We start from the raw sequence: 17,420 nt of genomic DNA on the forward strand, positions 1-17,420 counted from the left end.
AATCAAGTAGAGTGACACCTTTTGACTGTACAAGTCTCAGCAGATCATCGTAGTCCTAGAACCGAGCCGTGCGAAACATATGGTGCTGTGTTAAATGCATTTTTAATATAAAGGGTTATTCGATTTCTTATGTATCTCATTTATTAGTATGTTTACGACTGACTTTAACGCATCTGTGGTTGACCTCTCAGTTCAAATGCCATATTGACGCTCTGGTAAGTCTTTTAAATCGTTTAAATCCCCGTCCTAACTGTTTCATATTATATTTTCTGATAACTTGCTAGCAGTCTTGAGGAGGCCTCTATACTGATTTTTCTTTCAGATCGATCTTTCGCTTTTCTGCGCTTTTCTATTCGTCTAGGTATTAGCCACGTAAAATATTAAAGGCTGCACGATATCTTTCCGTTTTTTTATAGCTGCTTGTAAAATTTCAGCAGGTATACCGTCCATCGGTATACCTGCACTTGGTAACAACATTGAACATCTTCGGGAATTTATGTTGGATGTAATTCAAACTTATCATAAATTATTATTCCAATAAATAACAAAGTTTTATGATGAATAATTGAATAAAATGTCAGGTTTTTTGACAGTTTCGTTTATTTGTGGATATAAAGGTTCATTTTTCACTGCTACTTATTCATTTGGCAACATCGCACTACTTTCGTCGTCAGCAACTAGAGACAACAAATTTCCATATTCTTGTTAAAAACTTAATTAGAATCAAAAACAGAATATATGATTCAATTTATGGAAAATGGATAAAACTTTAAACGTTCTCAGTTTTATTAAATTCTATTGTGTGAATTTTTGACAGTTAGAGTAACAAATTCAGTTTACTAACAAATGTATTCCCTGATATTGCTCTTGGTTGAAATTACAAATCGTTTTATCAATGTACGCTAAGTAACTTTCAGTCGTCTAGACCAAATATACTCAAATTACTTCGAATAATTTGTTTAATGATAGCGAACTCATTACTGGATTAAGTATGTTAATCATAGAATTCAATTATTATTTGTAAATATAGGTGTACTTAGTATAACCTACTAATACAGTTGGAGCACTATTTAAAGAGAAAAAGTTAAGGTACGTTTTCAGTATTGACCAGCAATAAAGAATATGCAGAGACGTTATGCGTTGATTATATTCCAATTAATAATAGTTTTACGTGCCGATGAATATGTAAATGAACTTTCAACAAAGTGTCAAAATACCAGAGATGTTTATTATTGTGCAAAGTTTGGTATAGTTCGTTCCATCAACGACTTAACATTTGATTATGATTTTGGAGAAAATAGTTCTGCTACTGAATTGAAAAGTTATCAACATAATAATATTTCTTCATACGATAATAATGAAGAGAACGAATATATCAAATTCTACAGATTTTTGCGAAGAAAAGTTGATACTATTCTAAGTAATCATTATGTTGCTTTGGTGCCTCAAGATTTTAACAAATTTCGAAATAGCAGGCAGTTTTCATTCCTGGACTCAGACCACGATACAGGTAAACATTCTAGTATAATATATAATAAGATTTGAACTTTTATCATTTTAACCTATTTTCGTAATAACTGAAGTGGAGCTTTATTCCTGGGAATATTTAAAATATCATATACATGGAGCCATCAAGTGGATTATAGATTAAACGCTTTCAAATACATATATACGACTACACCCATTTACTTTAGTATTTTGAATTTACTTTTATGGGATAAAATTATAGAGAAGTGATGGAACAAAGCTCTGTCTTAGCTTCATATAAAAAATTAATTTAGAACATGTAGTTAGCCTACAAGATTTTTTTGTTTAAGATCTCTTATCATTTAATCTTTCATTATTACGAGGAAAATCATCATTAAATATAATCCTCTAGCACTGATCTAATGTGAATTCTACAGCAAAGAATTCACACATTTTTGGTACTTTAACTTTCTAACTATAAGAGGTACGTTTTCATTGATGGGAGTGAACATTATTAAGGGATTGTTCGAATACATTAAACATCAATGTAGGATTTGAAAACTCATCCAAAATATGATAATTCGAGATAAAAAGACGACTCTTCCACAATTTTGATCTGTATTTTTCACTTGAACTTTTCATTAAAGCTGACAAATTTTCTTATGGTGGCATTTCTAAAGGGTCTCTTTTTCTTACCAATTGTGCATGAAGTTTTAGAAACAGTCCGTGCTTAACTAATCAGAAGCCTCTCCTAATAATTGTGGCTGCATCAATTGAGGAACTGTGACTTTACCCTGAGGCAAAGGAACAATTTTGCACCACTAGTGTGATGACGATAAATCATTGCTGTGATTTATAAATGAATCAGGGCGGATTAAAGGGATCAGTCGAGTAATGACTTTCAAATGAATTTGGACCATATATTTATATTTTCAAATAATATGCCACGAGTTTGCTCTATTGCTTATAGACTTTTACTTGATGCTCAAGTCTTCTAAAAACTCAGTTGCTCAGTAATTATATTTCACTGTTATATTATTAAGGTGAATATGTACCAATATAAAGATATGGATATTGAAATATCAATTGGTGTATTTTGCTACATATAAAATTAAATTGTATTAAAGAGTCTAAACAATCCAGATCTCAATATAGGTTTACAGAAATATATATGATTTGAGATATATGGCTAAAATATTCTCTTTATACTTTATACCGAGTGGACCAATAGTTTAGGTGTTGTTTTAAAGGCAAGTGCATAAGGAAAATATGAAGCTCCAAATCAAAATATATAAAAATTTAAAAAATGATGTTTAAGCTGTGAGCAACAAATGATACTTAATAAAATATTGAGATGATTGTCTCCTTATAAGACCTACCAAATCAATATAAAGTTACGAACTCGTCTACTGATAAAGATAGTGAAGTCGGTCCTTTTCTGTTTTGTTAATATGATCTAAATCATGGATATTATCGAGAAATCTGTTTTGTATAAATAGGCGTTTGTTGATCAGCAAGTAAGTAAGTAAATAAATGAATATCACAGAAAACGGTTCGAATATTTAAGTTTTGATGGATTATTTATTGAATATTCTAGTGCTTAGTGCATAGTGTATAAATAAAATAAGAAAGTGAGAAACACCATGTGTATAAATTCGCTCCACCGTTAAAATCAGTATTAATGAATATGAAAAACATCACAATAATTCGATTAAATCATTAAAACAATTATGGCGATAAAATATTGATTGGAAATTGAAGGAATTTACGTTATTTATGTATCAATGATACCCAGAAAAGCTGGAATGCTGCAGCTTGGTTATGATGATCTAGTTTTATTGTTATATTACAATATCATGTTTGGGTTTTACTCAATTGCGTAAAAACGCCGTGAAATTCAGCTCATAGATAATTTAACTAAATGTACGACCTTTATCTACCCACTCCTTGTTCAGAATTAGTTGACGACTCAATACTTCACAATGCAAAAAAATGCACAATCATTTGCCAATTTGCCATTTGCCAGCATTCGGCGCTTGCTATGTACTAAATGGTGTTATTGATTTTCGATATAAATTATTACCTATTTTAGAGTTGCCGTTTAGTTAGTTTCATTATTTGATTGAATTTTGAAAATAAAGGTATAAATGTAATATATACTACATATAAAAATTTACACATGTACCGGGTGTCCCAATAAGAATGACTCTCGGCCATATCTCGGGAACCGTTTATGGTATAGCTACGGGAAAAAAATTTATAACAAAAGTGAACTCGAGAAAAACATGGAAATTATTTACAGAGTTTTAGGTCCACCGCTGGAGGGCGTAATTAAGTACCAAAAATTATAAAATGAAAAATTTACAAATTTAGCCCAAATAAGATGCATTCAAACTATGATTATCGTATTCTTCCAGAAATTCAGCGTATATTTGATTCTACAAGTTTTAGTCTATCCCTTCAAATAAGAGGTGGGTAGCGGGAACTTTCTACCAATATAAGAGTTATAATAGAGCGCCCTCTAGCGTATACGTTACTCATTATGTTGCTTCGAAATTATATCTCCTAAATTGGTAGAAAGGAGCTCTCTTCAAAAAGCCTAAGTTTGCATAGATAGGTTAAGTAGAACTGGACTTACAGGCGTTTTTTCATAATAAAGTTCCCGCTTCCCCCCACCTCTTATTTAAAGAGATGGACTAAAATCAAATATACGCTGAATTTCTTGAAGAATACGATAATCATAGTTTAAATGCATCTTAATTAGGCAAAATTTGTGAATTATTCATTTTATAATGTTTGGTATTTAATTACGCCCCCTAGCGGTTGACTTACAACTCTGTAAATCATTTCCAGGTTTTTCTCGAGGTCACTTTGGTTATAATTTTTTTTTTCCCGAAGCTGTATTATAAACGGTTCTCGAGATATGGCCGAGAGCCATTCTTATTGAGACACCCGGTACATTTTCAAAGGTAATATTGTTGTTCATTATTGTTTTCTCGTGTATACTTTACATTTAGATTTTATATTATTTGTGCCTCTTTTCAGTCATTTGTATATTTGTTTCTTAGTTATTCACAAAGTTTTGTTTACAGATTGTAAACAATTTTTTGACAATGGTGCATTTCTCTCTTTCCATCTCTCTGTAACATAGAGAGTTTGTCTCATTCGAGTGAAATTCTAGGTTACATTTTTATCTTTGTTCTTCAATCCTTGATTTTTTGTATTTGGATATTTCATGTGATACAGTTTCTTTTTTAATTTTTAGCGCAATATGTTGAAAGCCCTATCAAAACATTTTGTTGCAATCAAAACAATATTCAATTTTCAAAACAGCGACATGAGTGAGCTGTTAATTTCTTGTTAAATGTTTTTCCCATTACTGGTCCAACTTCTAAAATCAAAATGGAAACAGTCGCGAGTAAAAGCTAGTGATTCGAAATTATACAACCTTATCAAATGAACCCGGATCTGAGTAGATGCCAACCAAGGACCTTTTTAACGCCCTTATCTGGCTCTTATAAGTATGTGAATTTTGTGCTGTTTTGATCACAATGTCACGATTTTGATTCACACAATACATCCGAGCACTTATGACTTGACTTGTCGTGTGGTCGTGTTGTCGTGTTGGTCACATCTAGCTGGTATGACAAAAAAGTACATTTCCTAACAGATTATATGGAAACTGAGTGTTAATAATTTAGATATTGGACAGACAGCAATTTTTGCGATATGCCTGACAAAGGTGTTCGAACCGAGCTTAGGAAAAATTGTAGATGTATATTTTGCATCATCATGTCAAAAAGATATAAATCTATTTGAACTATTGGCTCCAGAAGAGAATTTACCTGAAGTAAAGTTTGAGAGAAGTTGAGAAAATTTTCGAGCTCAGTGATTTCTCAGAGATATCAATCAAATTTAACTATGGAATTCAAATGATATGATCCTAGTTCTCTCACTCTGGAAGGCCTGTGAAAAATTAAAGAACTGTGTTTCTCAAAAGAAAATTCGAAACTATGATTGGTGACATTTGTTCAACCATTTTTTTAAGGGATTTGATCAAATCGGAATACAATTTAAAAAGATAATTAATTGAAGTATTTTGATGAATTTATATTCCTCGTCTCTCGTTTGTGATAAAATATTGAAAATATATCAACAAAAGAAAACTATAAAAGTACGTGGAACATATGTAAGTCGAAAAAGCGAACAAAATTTGAATTCTGTTTTATTTTTTCACATTTATTTGGTAAAAAAAATATTTCTTATAACAAATCGGTAAGCATAATTTGTGGTATGTCTCGTCCTCATGATAATCGTAGTAGTCTGAGAATTAAGTAAATGGTGTCTACAACCTCTCACAATCTTAGTGATAGAAAGAAATTATTTGAAAATGAAATTAGTTATTATACGGTCATAGATATGTTTGGAAAAAGAAGCTAGAGGGAAATTGTACGTTCAATTTACAAAAAAAACTGTAATTGATTTTAATTCACAATCTCACATTTTATTCCGTACTTCGTTGCGTTCTACATCCACAAAGTAAGTTTCTCAATTTTTTTCGTTTTAAAGTAAACGTAATTACCTTAATTGAAGAGTGTACGCATCTATGAAGTATAATAATATAACAGCCGGACAGGTTTTGTATTGTGCCAAAAGCATTATAACAGTAATCCGAAATGGAAATGGTTTGGAATGCATAGAGAATGGCGCCAGTGAAATTTATCGTTAGCTCTGTCAGGTCTATGGAAGGATCTTCATGAGTTCGCAGAGCGACGCTGGTGTAAGCAATTTTCGGAAGTGCATGTGACGACCGACTCACATTATTGATTATCTTATTGAGCTTGTGCATAAGATTGTCATTAAGCACCTTCTGATTAAAAAGCATATACCAGGGGTATGTAGAAAGCCTGGAACAGTACTGACATTTCTGAAACGTTATAATTATGACCGACTCGGATGACGTTGCTGGTATGGAAAGTGATGTGCACGAATAGGAAGAGCATTCTGCTCATTGACTTAGTTTTACGTGGTGAAACAGTAAATACCGTCAGTTACTGTGGAATACTGTAGAAATTAAGACATTATTTAAAAAAAGAGATGTGGAATTCTTACCGCAGGAATTTAACTCCTCCACGCCATAGTTTATTTACATACATCACAACACACGTCTAGTAGGGTTCTACGTGGCTTTGCTAAAAAAGAGTTGAAGCATTATTTAACTTGCTATTTTTTAAGGAAACTTTCTACTTTCTGGAGTTGCCTCATATACGTTCTATGCATTTACGTATGTATTTTTGTGCTATGATAGGATTAACACAGAAAAAGTACCGCCGGTGGTTGTGGCGGTTTTTCAGTGAGATTGATAGCTGACTGGATCACTATAAGAGTGTAAATTTTTCACTTGTTACTTGTCACTCTTTCGAAAAAAAAAAAATAAATATATAGTGACATCAAATGAACATCATGTTGGTTAGTACGGTCGGTATTTGATTAAGAAGAAGCTTTTGGTTGTGTTCGTTCTATCGGATTCTAAGCTTTAGTTTTTATACTTAACCCAAGTTTCCACATTATACCATTAATATACTCTTAACTTTCATTTAATCACGAGAAAAGTTTAGGAAGTAATATGAAGATGAGTTATTAATAGAATTTCGGATAATGTCATGATATTAGAATAGTGAGATTCTTTCATTGTCCTTTTTTTTGATCAGCGCATGTGAATTAGACTTTTTGTTTTAGTTTTTGGACGGAAATTATCTCTTGGGGACAAAGAAGCGTTAAAAAAAGTGAAAAAGTTAATATTCTACAAATTGTTAAAAATAAAATTCACGTTATCTTTGGTATTCCTTGTAGCTTTGAAAATGTCGAAAGTTCTGGTTTTTGCTGCTATATTCTATCCCACGTTATATTATAGACTTGAAGCTGCTTGTGCTAATCAATATAGTAAGCCCCCCTTTTTTGCAATCTTTGGGTAAGTGTCATTTTTTTTTGAAACGTAATGTAATAAATTAACTTTATTACGTAATAAAGGCCACGCCCTATCAAATCTCTCCTACAAATATCTTGATGTTGGAATTATTGTGTTGTTCGATATAACATGAACACATATCGAGAAACTGATAGAACTAACATTAAAAGAAGACAGCACAGCTTTTAAGATATGAAGAGGTGCCATAGTCTTTAACGAAAAATTTTACAGATCAGAAAAGATAAATAACCGTATACAATCTGCAAATACATCAGATCATAAGAAGCAAGGAGTTATGTACTGAATCAAGCAGCTATCATACCTTTTGCCATCTATGTCGCAAATACTATATATCTAATGCAGAAAGACAAAGAAAACCCGAAAGTTTTTGACAAGTAAATGCTATATGGAATACACTGTTTAAACCAACACTAACTGTCTGACGCGTGTTTCGATAACTCCAGCGGGAAAAACTCCTTGGCGAGAACTAATTTTCGCAGAAAATTGTGTATTGGTGAAAAAATTTAATATAAAACAGGTAAGTCAAATCATTAGATTTTAGTTTACCGTCAGTCTATGAAGACGATGACTTGTTTATCGAAACGCGTCAGACAGTGTAATTATGAGTGTTGGTGCAGTAGTAATGTTTACAGTGCATTCAGTATGAATATCGCCAATGGATTCAGAAATTCCAAGTCAATGCTATATCCGATCTAAAGGAAATAGACGAAGATGGATATAGAGGGCTAGATAATGAGGATTTAAAACAGATGAGAGATCAGAAACAGTTAAAGTCATAAAAATGTATTGACTCGTAGAAAGATGGCAGCTGGATTTTGTTATAAAAATGAAAGATTGATAACCGATGGAAAGTATAATAAGGTGATGACCGAGATAAGAGTAAGATAATGTGAGGGAGGATATAAAAAAACTCAAGACCTTAGATCTAAGATCACCAATATAAGGGAATTGATCATGATAACAAAGAATACTAAAAATCACAAATCAACAAAGATGATAAAGTGGAGTGACATACTACAATAGACAGCATCGAATACTTCTAAGCAGCAGCGCAATTCTCCTGGAAATGTATTAGCCTATCACTGGAAGTGGAGGATCACATTTTCTCATTTCACGCACATACCCCTGGATTTATGATGAGAATAGAAAATAATTACCATTGATTTAACAAAGTGAATACTACGGACGTCAATTTATATGAAAATTCTTCATAATCCTTCAATGTATCTATGGAACAAGTACAACCATATATTTCAATTTATACATCTGAATTTAGCGGATTCACGGGTTTAATAATAATATCAGTTAGTTGTCCATACAACTTCATTACATACATCATTAAAGCCTCTACTCAAACAAAAAAACCTCTTACAATCAACGGATTGGATCTAAAGAGATTTCGCTAACTCAATACACTAACTTTGTAAACTTATTGAACCTTGGATATGTTAATAATCTATACACCTTATCTTATCCCTAACTACAGCCTAACTCGCATGTTATTGGACTAGAAATTAGTTACCTATATTATTCATATGAAAGCACTAATCCAAAATATTGTTAATGGTAATGATTATATTGAAACGAGCAGTAAAATTTTAATTATAATTAGCTCATCAAACCTTTTCTGAAATTTTAGAGATACGACAAAACCTTATATTTTCTCCATATTATATAACTGTTAAGTCATTCTTATGTTATTTATAGAATCTATCCAATATATTATTCATATATTCATATAATGGTTTTTCTTCATAACATCTGAAAATCAACCCTCTATTCATTTATTTGCCGACGTTTGAACAGAAATAACTAATTGAAAGCTATTCTGATGGTCTATTTATTCTTAATGATCACTTTTGCGTTAGCAATTAAATATGAAATTGATAGACGATAATTTGAATTCATTAGTAAACGATAAGGTAAACAGAAATGTAGCGCCAAAAATAACAAGGTTACGACTGATGATTGTAACTAATTAAGCATGCTCGATATTCACATTGCAAAAATTTTCTTTAAGGAAAATGAGAGAATGAGAAAAAAATATTATAAGCTAATAAACAAGCAAATGTTTCCAAATATGCACAAACAGAAAGCAGCGGCGTCTTACTAACTCACTGAAGATTAGAGTAGTTTTCTCGAGTAATATGGATGCTTTTGAAGAATATCAAGATATGAATGCAAATTGACATTTATGTCAAGTATCAATTTTGAAGAACAACATATAATTGTTGAAATTATTGCTATTCCAAACAGTTGAAAAGCTTAGATGCAACAATGATCACGTGATTAAAAAATCACCACTATAAAGCTAAGTGGAGCCAGTCATTTTTATGAGATCGATGAAATTAGCCCGAGACATGGTGTAGCACTGCCACGACTGCCACCGTATCATTGCAAGCTCAATCCTATGGAATTAATTTAATCACAGAGAAATAACGAGAGGTCTCACAAGATTTTCGACTTTTTGAAAAATGAAAAATGTAGATATTCCTGTAAAAAAGTAATGTTCAACTGCTCATCTCAGTTTAAAATGTATGGACAGCAACTTCTGGACAACTTTAACTGTACAATGTTCTTTAGTTGATGAGAAATCTTACTAATATTATGTGGTACATTCAGACCTGTGATTTTCCAGAAATACTGGATAGAGCCAAAATACTTCTCAAGTCGAAAAACTAGTTTCGACCAATGCTTGGTTACGATTTTAATTCACTCATACTTGCTTTCATGTGCAATATTGTGTATCATCCACGTAAAAAGGATTATGTGGAGTTTAAACATAGCCGTATGAACAACGATGATATTCGATGATAAGAGTCGCTTTTACCATAAAAAATAATAAGAGTATTGGAAATCTTCATGGAAAAATTGGAAATAAAATTATAATATTTTCAGAGTAGTATAGATACGGGCTCTGTTTCTAAATTCATAAGGCAAAATTCAGGAGGTGATTGCTCATATGAAATTGGGATGTGTCTTTCTTATAACAAAGTTTTCTCAACCAACTACTTTTCGAAATATAACCTTCAAAAGGTTGTGATTAAAATTGGATTTTCATTTTTTTTAAATAAATGTCAGTAATTCTAGAAGCTTCAAATACTGTAATGTTCGTGTACTTGCAAAGGTTAAATTACATTATACGGGAGTGAATTCATCAACCTAAAATCATTAGTCTACACAACAATCATGATTAATTTGATTCTTCAAATCATATTCAAATAGCGTGTGACATCGTAAAAAATACAAAAAGAAAATATTTGGACATGTACAGCAATCCATTATACGTATTTTGGATAGAGATGCTTATTTCCAGCGTTCATTATGACTCGCTTCACATATTTACTCTTTCCCACTCAATTAATTGAAAAAATTATTAGTTATGGTGGTTATTTTCCCTATAGCTATTAGTTTTGGGAAAAATTTCGAAATAAAACAAAGATTTCAAGTAATAATTTTATTTCATGAAAATTCATCTTAATTGTACATGTCATTGTTAATTTATTTGACCGCAGTGAGTACCAATGAAAATGATTTCCTAATTATTGAGAAAAGCGTATATAATTTGGGTAATTTTCAAATTTCACACTTGAGATATAACGTATTTGTGTGATATATTACCATATGGAATTTGAATAATACTTTAATGTACAGGTGGGTGTCAGATTAATCAGCTTAACATCAGGAGATTCTAGTTAATGTTTATACGTTTCTGTTTCACTAAGGTACAATTTGTGGATTTGCATCTATTTCCATATTACTCGAATTCGAACTATAGATGGAATAGTTTCCTATGGAAACACAGTGTATGAGTAAATATGAATAATCTAGTAGTTGTTAATCAATCAAATGTACTATTTCTATAATGTTTTTCCTCGATATTATATTTATTAAACTGTTTTAATGGATCACAAGTGAGTATGATAAAAATTGAGATAAAATATTTCTACTTTTAGATAAATCTTTGAATACACCGAGAGGCCACAAAAGGCGACATTTATACATCGTTCCAATTTTAATGTTAACAAAAATGATGAAAATTGTTATTCTCTTGGGTATGGTTTTTACAACAATGATAATGGTGAAAAAAGTACTGATTGTGGGTGCATTTCTCTTACCCAGAATAATTCGTAATATCAGAATGGCTTGTCGGAGGAGAGAAGGCTTGTTGAATAAATTGAACTTAATTTAGGTGGGTGATCTTTTTTTGTGATTTATTGCTCATAACAAATTTTTAAATGTAATTTTTCTATTGAGTGTAAATCATTTTATCCAACACGTGTGTCTATTACTGAGAAACAGATATAATTGTATTGTAGGTTTAACGGGAGTTTCTCTATTCAAAATAGATGAGTTATATCTTTAATTATGAGAGACTAATTTGATATTGATTATTTTGGTATTTCTAGCAGATGTTATCGAAAATACAAATTAGGTTCTTATAATTTTGTAATAAACATACATTCATTATCACAATCTCCTTGTAGTTATTAAATAGTTGTACAATTAATATGAGTTTTGATTTAATTGAATAAGCTTATGCATGACTAATGTGGCATTTATATTGCATTTATTATCGATAGTGATTTTCCACATTTATTACAAAAAACGCGAGCACTGGAGAGTAAAACCCAAATTTTAGATGACACTTGAAGATGTTAAAATAAATATAATCTAAAAAAACTGAAAAACACGCTTTCAAATCACATTACACTTACAAATCAGAAATAAGCTTGAAAAATTCTTATTAGGAAAAAAGCGTAGGGAGCTCAATATACGAGAAATGTGAAAAAAGCTCTGCACGCTTTTTTCACAATAATACTGATGTGCATTAAGAGCGTGTTTTTTAGTTACTTCAAACTATATTTATTTTTCACTATTTAGTTTCAAATGCTATGAAACCGTGTTTTTGGTTTTTCTAAACTATATTTATTTCACTCTTTTCAGTTCGATATAAAATTCTAGTATTATAAATCTCCGACAGATGGAGCACAGATGTAAAATTCATCTCGAACAACGCTGTGAAATATTTGTTTTTACTTCGTATACTCTCAACGGATACTCAACGATTATGACACCCAAAGAGATACTCGCTTGTTCCCAGATGAACAAGAATATTATGATTTAAGATGTACATTAAGACTTCTTAGCTTGTGTTTGGGTTGAACCAAAAAACGAATACAATGAATATTTCATTGCGTTTAAAAAAGAAATTTGAAACTATAATTTTGTCGCTATAACTATAACATTTTGTTAAATATTTCTCGTAGATCTAATGCATAATATAACTGGTATATTTTATTCATTATTGTATTAAGCTTATTTTGAAAATTATTTTCAACCTTTTATTTTGATGTGCTTGTCAGGTTTCCAGTTTTTTCAAACTATATTTATTTGCCAATTTTTAGTTCGATTTATTGACAAAAATAAAATTGTTCTTTGAGATCAAGTCATTAGTATTGTAAATCTCCAACAGAGGGTGCAACAATGTGAAATTCTTCTCGAACAACATAATGAAATTTAAGATGTTGAATTCTAAAGTAATACTGTAATTTGTTTCGTTGTAAAGAGAACATTTGCAGTCATGATTTCTAAAGAAAATTTGCCCAAAAAACAATTTTTTTTCACAGCGTAAACAGGATTTGAGCCCACAACCGGCAAATCACGAGCTTGACGCATTAGCCAGCTCGGCTAATGAACGCAATTGAAGTGATGGGATATACTAACAGTAATAAGCCACTTGCTCTTAGTTTAAAGGAGAGTTACAAACAAACAAACAAACCCACATACAGGTGAAGCGCGTCAATAACATTAAAAGTTCAATGAAACTCAATGAGATCAATAAAACTCATACTTTGATACTATAAATTTGATTAATATAAAATTCCAGTAATTGGTTACATCCCAATTATAATGAACTGACCGAGTAATAGCCACAACTTGCTAGTAGAAAACATATTTTACCGACAACTATCAGAAAAAAAAACACAATAAATTATCAGCTTTTGTTGGCATGATAATTATAAATAATAGTAAAATTACTACTTAAAGTTACGGGTGGATTTTCTTTGTCCACCAAATGATAAACGGCACTTTTTGTAGTTGTGGTACTTTATTATATTGTTAACAATGTTTATGGTACAGTTAGTGTTATCAATTGTTTCTACAATTTTGCTGCTTCGTTATAGTTGTCGATAATACCTCCGGCAATTGCAATTGACTTTGACAATATGAACGACCATAAAAAGTTCTGAATGTTTCAGTTTTGGAAACATTCCACGCGTCATAAACCTTTTGAAATTTTGTCGTTGACTTTAAAAAAGAATGGAGAATTATATTAATTCAAATGATATGAGGCATTGTAGGCTGTAAATTTTTTTTAAATCAAAATTGAGTGGAAAAATGGAGTAATTCAAGGAAAATCGGGAAAAATTTGATTTAAAATGAAATTTTGGTTTATTTAATCATTTTACATCATTGATCTGTATCAAATATTTTCCACTTCAGTTATTTTATTGATAGGTAAACAATTTCCGTAAACAAACAGATTATCCGGTGCTGGTAATTGGTCGGTATGAAATTTTTCAACTCTTGTATGGCAGTCTTCATTCTCTTCTAAGTACCTACATATTTGCTTCTTTGTAATATCGATCATCACAATTCTTGGACTAATTTTCTTTTCAACGTTAAGCAGGTGAATAGAATTTTCAGTCGAATGATGAAAATCGACATATTTTTCTTCGAGTGTCTGTAAATCTGTTATGCCAGCAATTCATCTGAGTTTCACGATAATAGTCATTTTTCTGTACGGCTATACAATTTATGATGGAGTCACTCAAAGTTGAAGTATTGATGTATGTCTTGGCTGATTTTTATCCAATTTTCCTTTTTTTCTGTATCAGCTTCTTGCTCACAAAATACAAAATTTTCTCCCCTATAGGAGTTAAATACATCAATCGAAGCTTTTTTCTCGAAGGTGAACATAAGGTTTCATTTTGCTTGTTATCATTTCAAAATATTTTTTAATAATATACTTTTGACGACGACTTGCATGAGCATAAACGAATTCAGTTTGCAGGTGAGATAATAATCCATCCTGTCGTTCTCTCGAAGGAGCTCTTAAAGTGGTTACTCATCTGCTAATTTTTATGATTTGACCTTAAGCTGAGTCCGATTCCGATGATGAATCTTATTTTTCACATAGTATGCAACTATACTCACCAACCATGATACTAGTTCAGGGTTTATTCATGTTTTGATACCTATAATAAATAAAAAATAACAGCAATTATCGTGTTTTAACCATTTCAAATTTTTCGGTTGAAATCGTCTACTAATTATTCAATTTTACTTATCATACGAAGAAATAAAAATCTTAGGCAGAAGTTCAACAGCAAAGCATCGTCTCCCATAAAACTTTCGTTAGTAACATGTAGGAAATTTTCGTAAAAAAACACAAAGCTATCCAGAAAACATCCGTTTAGTTGCACGTTGCATCTGTCGCTGACGTCCTTTTAGTCTTCCCTCTTTCCTTCCCGTTTACGTTTCACTACTGTCCAAGGTCTCTACGACTCTTCATAAATACAGGTATCTCTAAAAGTTGATTTTATATACACTTTCAAGTCAAATCCGACGTATACATTAAAAAATGCCATTTGAAGTTGAATTTTATGCTGGAATATTCATTTTTCATCTTTTTTCAATCAAATAATGGAAAAATTGTAACCATAAACTTTGTAGGTTTTAGTGTAAAAAATAAAATGTCACCTCAACTAAAAAAAAAACATTCACTGTAACTATTTTCCAAAGTCAGAAACCCTAGGCGCTCTACTAAGTTTATTTACCCTTAGCAGCCAACTTGTTTGTGCTAATTTTTTGTATGTTGCATAAATCCTACTGGTAATTTAAAAATCAAGGGTAAACTGGTTACAGTGAGAAATATTTTCTACAGATTAACTGACACGGTGAACAATTTGGATGCTTTTGTTTCAATTGTAGATATATTTACTGTAGGAGTTTCGCAGTAATTTTCTATATAATCAATTTTCATGCCATGCAACTCGTTCTTGTGGCAGTTTCGGCATTTTAAAATGAACCTGCAAAGCAAAAATGAAATATTGGAATATTTGATGACTAACTTTGGTTAAAAGAAATACGATGACCTGATTTATTTGATACCTCCGGTGTAAAAGTCGTGGCCTCTTCTAATCGATGCCCTTCGGACTTTGAGGAACGTTCCATATTATTTTCCATATATATGTTATAGTGAAAATTCAAGGTACTTTTTAGCATCGAGTAAAAAGCCCTTAGTGAGGACGATTTGTACTTTAATTCAGCTAATTACACCAGTATCACATTTTACAAAAAAAGTAGTTTTTTGTGTTGACTGTCTATACATAATATTTTCACATGAAGTATTATATTTATCTTTGATTTTGTGATTTTGTCGGCAGTTTATTTATATAATTCAGACCAATTTAGATTTGACTTTCAAAATAAATAAAGTCAATATTTAGGATTTTTTGATTGATTGATAAGAATAAGAACTGTTATCACTGATCAATAATTTATTATGTGATAGTTGTTAATAAAAAAATCATAATAGTCTCTCAAATACAATATTAAACGTGACACTAAATTTTTTGATTATTCCAATTTTTTCGTGAATAATTTTTTATGTGGTTATAGGTCTTTGTTATATGATAGTTTGTGCAAACCTCTGATTTTGCTTTGATTATTCGTTTTTCATCTGTAATAAATTATTATAAATAAATAATTTAAAATTATAGGGTACTTGCTACTCATTAAATTTTGTAGGCACTTACAGACTTACTTTAGTGGAGGAAGTCGCATTCAAAACGATGAATTTTCACACTTTTTTCTCCCCACTATTCTTCCCCTTTGATTGATTAGATAGACTGAATATATATTAGTGAACGTAAGATTTTTCCAATAAAGGGATAAATTTTTTTGTATGTATAACTTCGGAGAACATTCAGCGTCATTACAAACGTACGATTCTCGGTACTAGACTCGGTACTGGCAAGGAACTTGATGAAAGATATGTCTCTGGGGGTTGATTGGCTTTATAAAAAGAATGAGGCTGGAAAATGTAAATTTATGAGACCAGTGCATCTAAGAAAGTCACAAAGCCATATTCGTCAAATATATCTATCTATCCACAACACTTTGAGAATACTGGTTGTCTTATGAAATTTTGAATGCCAAATTCTAAAACGAAATATGATGAAATTATGTTTAATTCATTTTATCATGAATTGAGAGTTGAAACTATCACTGAATGATTTGTTTCAGATATGGACACAACCTTGCAAGACGTTCAAGAAGTTGGAATAAAAATAGCGAGTTGGGGATTAATAATTTTCATCTTATCGGTATTATACTTCATTTATAAAGCTGCAGTGACTCTTCTAATAAGTATTTCAATAATCAATTCATTATTTTTGGTTGGATTTGCTTATATTCCTATAGTTTTATCAGATATTCAAGGTCATTGTGATAGTAGACCTTGGTATTTTAGGATATTTGGTTAATAATTTATACTGATTCACCACTAGCTTTATAGATAACAAAAGTACACAAATGTTGAGTGTTTCGGTAATATATCAAAAACCTGCAATAAAATTTCATATAAGTCGATTTAAACGAGGGGGCTTAGGATAACATATGTGCTAATATTATCATAGGATTGTTACATAAAACGCTAATAAACCTTATGCATTTTAGTTAATAAATCTCTTATTCCTATTCCATTGAAAATGCATAATTTATGTGTATTCTATAGCTTTGTTTCAACCTCATAACTGACCCAGGCTAATAAAAGAAAAGTAATTGGTGCTTTATTTTATAGACTAATGATGTATGATGTATTTACCATAATGTATAACCCGAATGATATGTGAATCCACTTCTTTCACCTATTCTGTTGTTTTTGAAATTACCC

At 31.0% G+C, this 17,420-nt stretch overlaps 1 protein-coding gene across 1 annotated transcript; it reads left to right on the top strand.

The window, feature by feature from the left end:
- The first annotated feature begins 1,122 nt into the window (after nucleotides 1–1,122).
- Nucleotides 1,123–17,211, top strand: LOC130891486 (uncharacterized). The gene is made up of 2 exons (XM_057796275.1): nucleotides 1,123–1,510; nucleotides 16,772–17,211. Exons 1-2 carry the CDS (start codon nucleotides 1,123–1,125, stop codon nucleotides 17,008–17,010), a joined length of 627 nt encoding a protein of 208 aa, XP_057652258.1. The 3' UTR covers nucleotides 17,011–17,211.
- The last annotated feature ends 209 nt before the right edge of the window (nucleotides 17,212–17,420 follow it).

This window comes from Diorhabda carinulata, chromosome 3 (genome assembly GCF_026250575.1).
Source record: "Diorhabda carinulata isolate Delta chromosome 3, icDioCari1.1, whole genome shotgun sequence".
In the NCBI taxonomy this organism is placed as follows: domain Eukaryota; kingdom Metazoa; phylum Arthropoda; class Insecta; order Coleoptera; family Chrysomelidae; genus Diorhabda; species Diorhabda carinulata.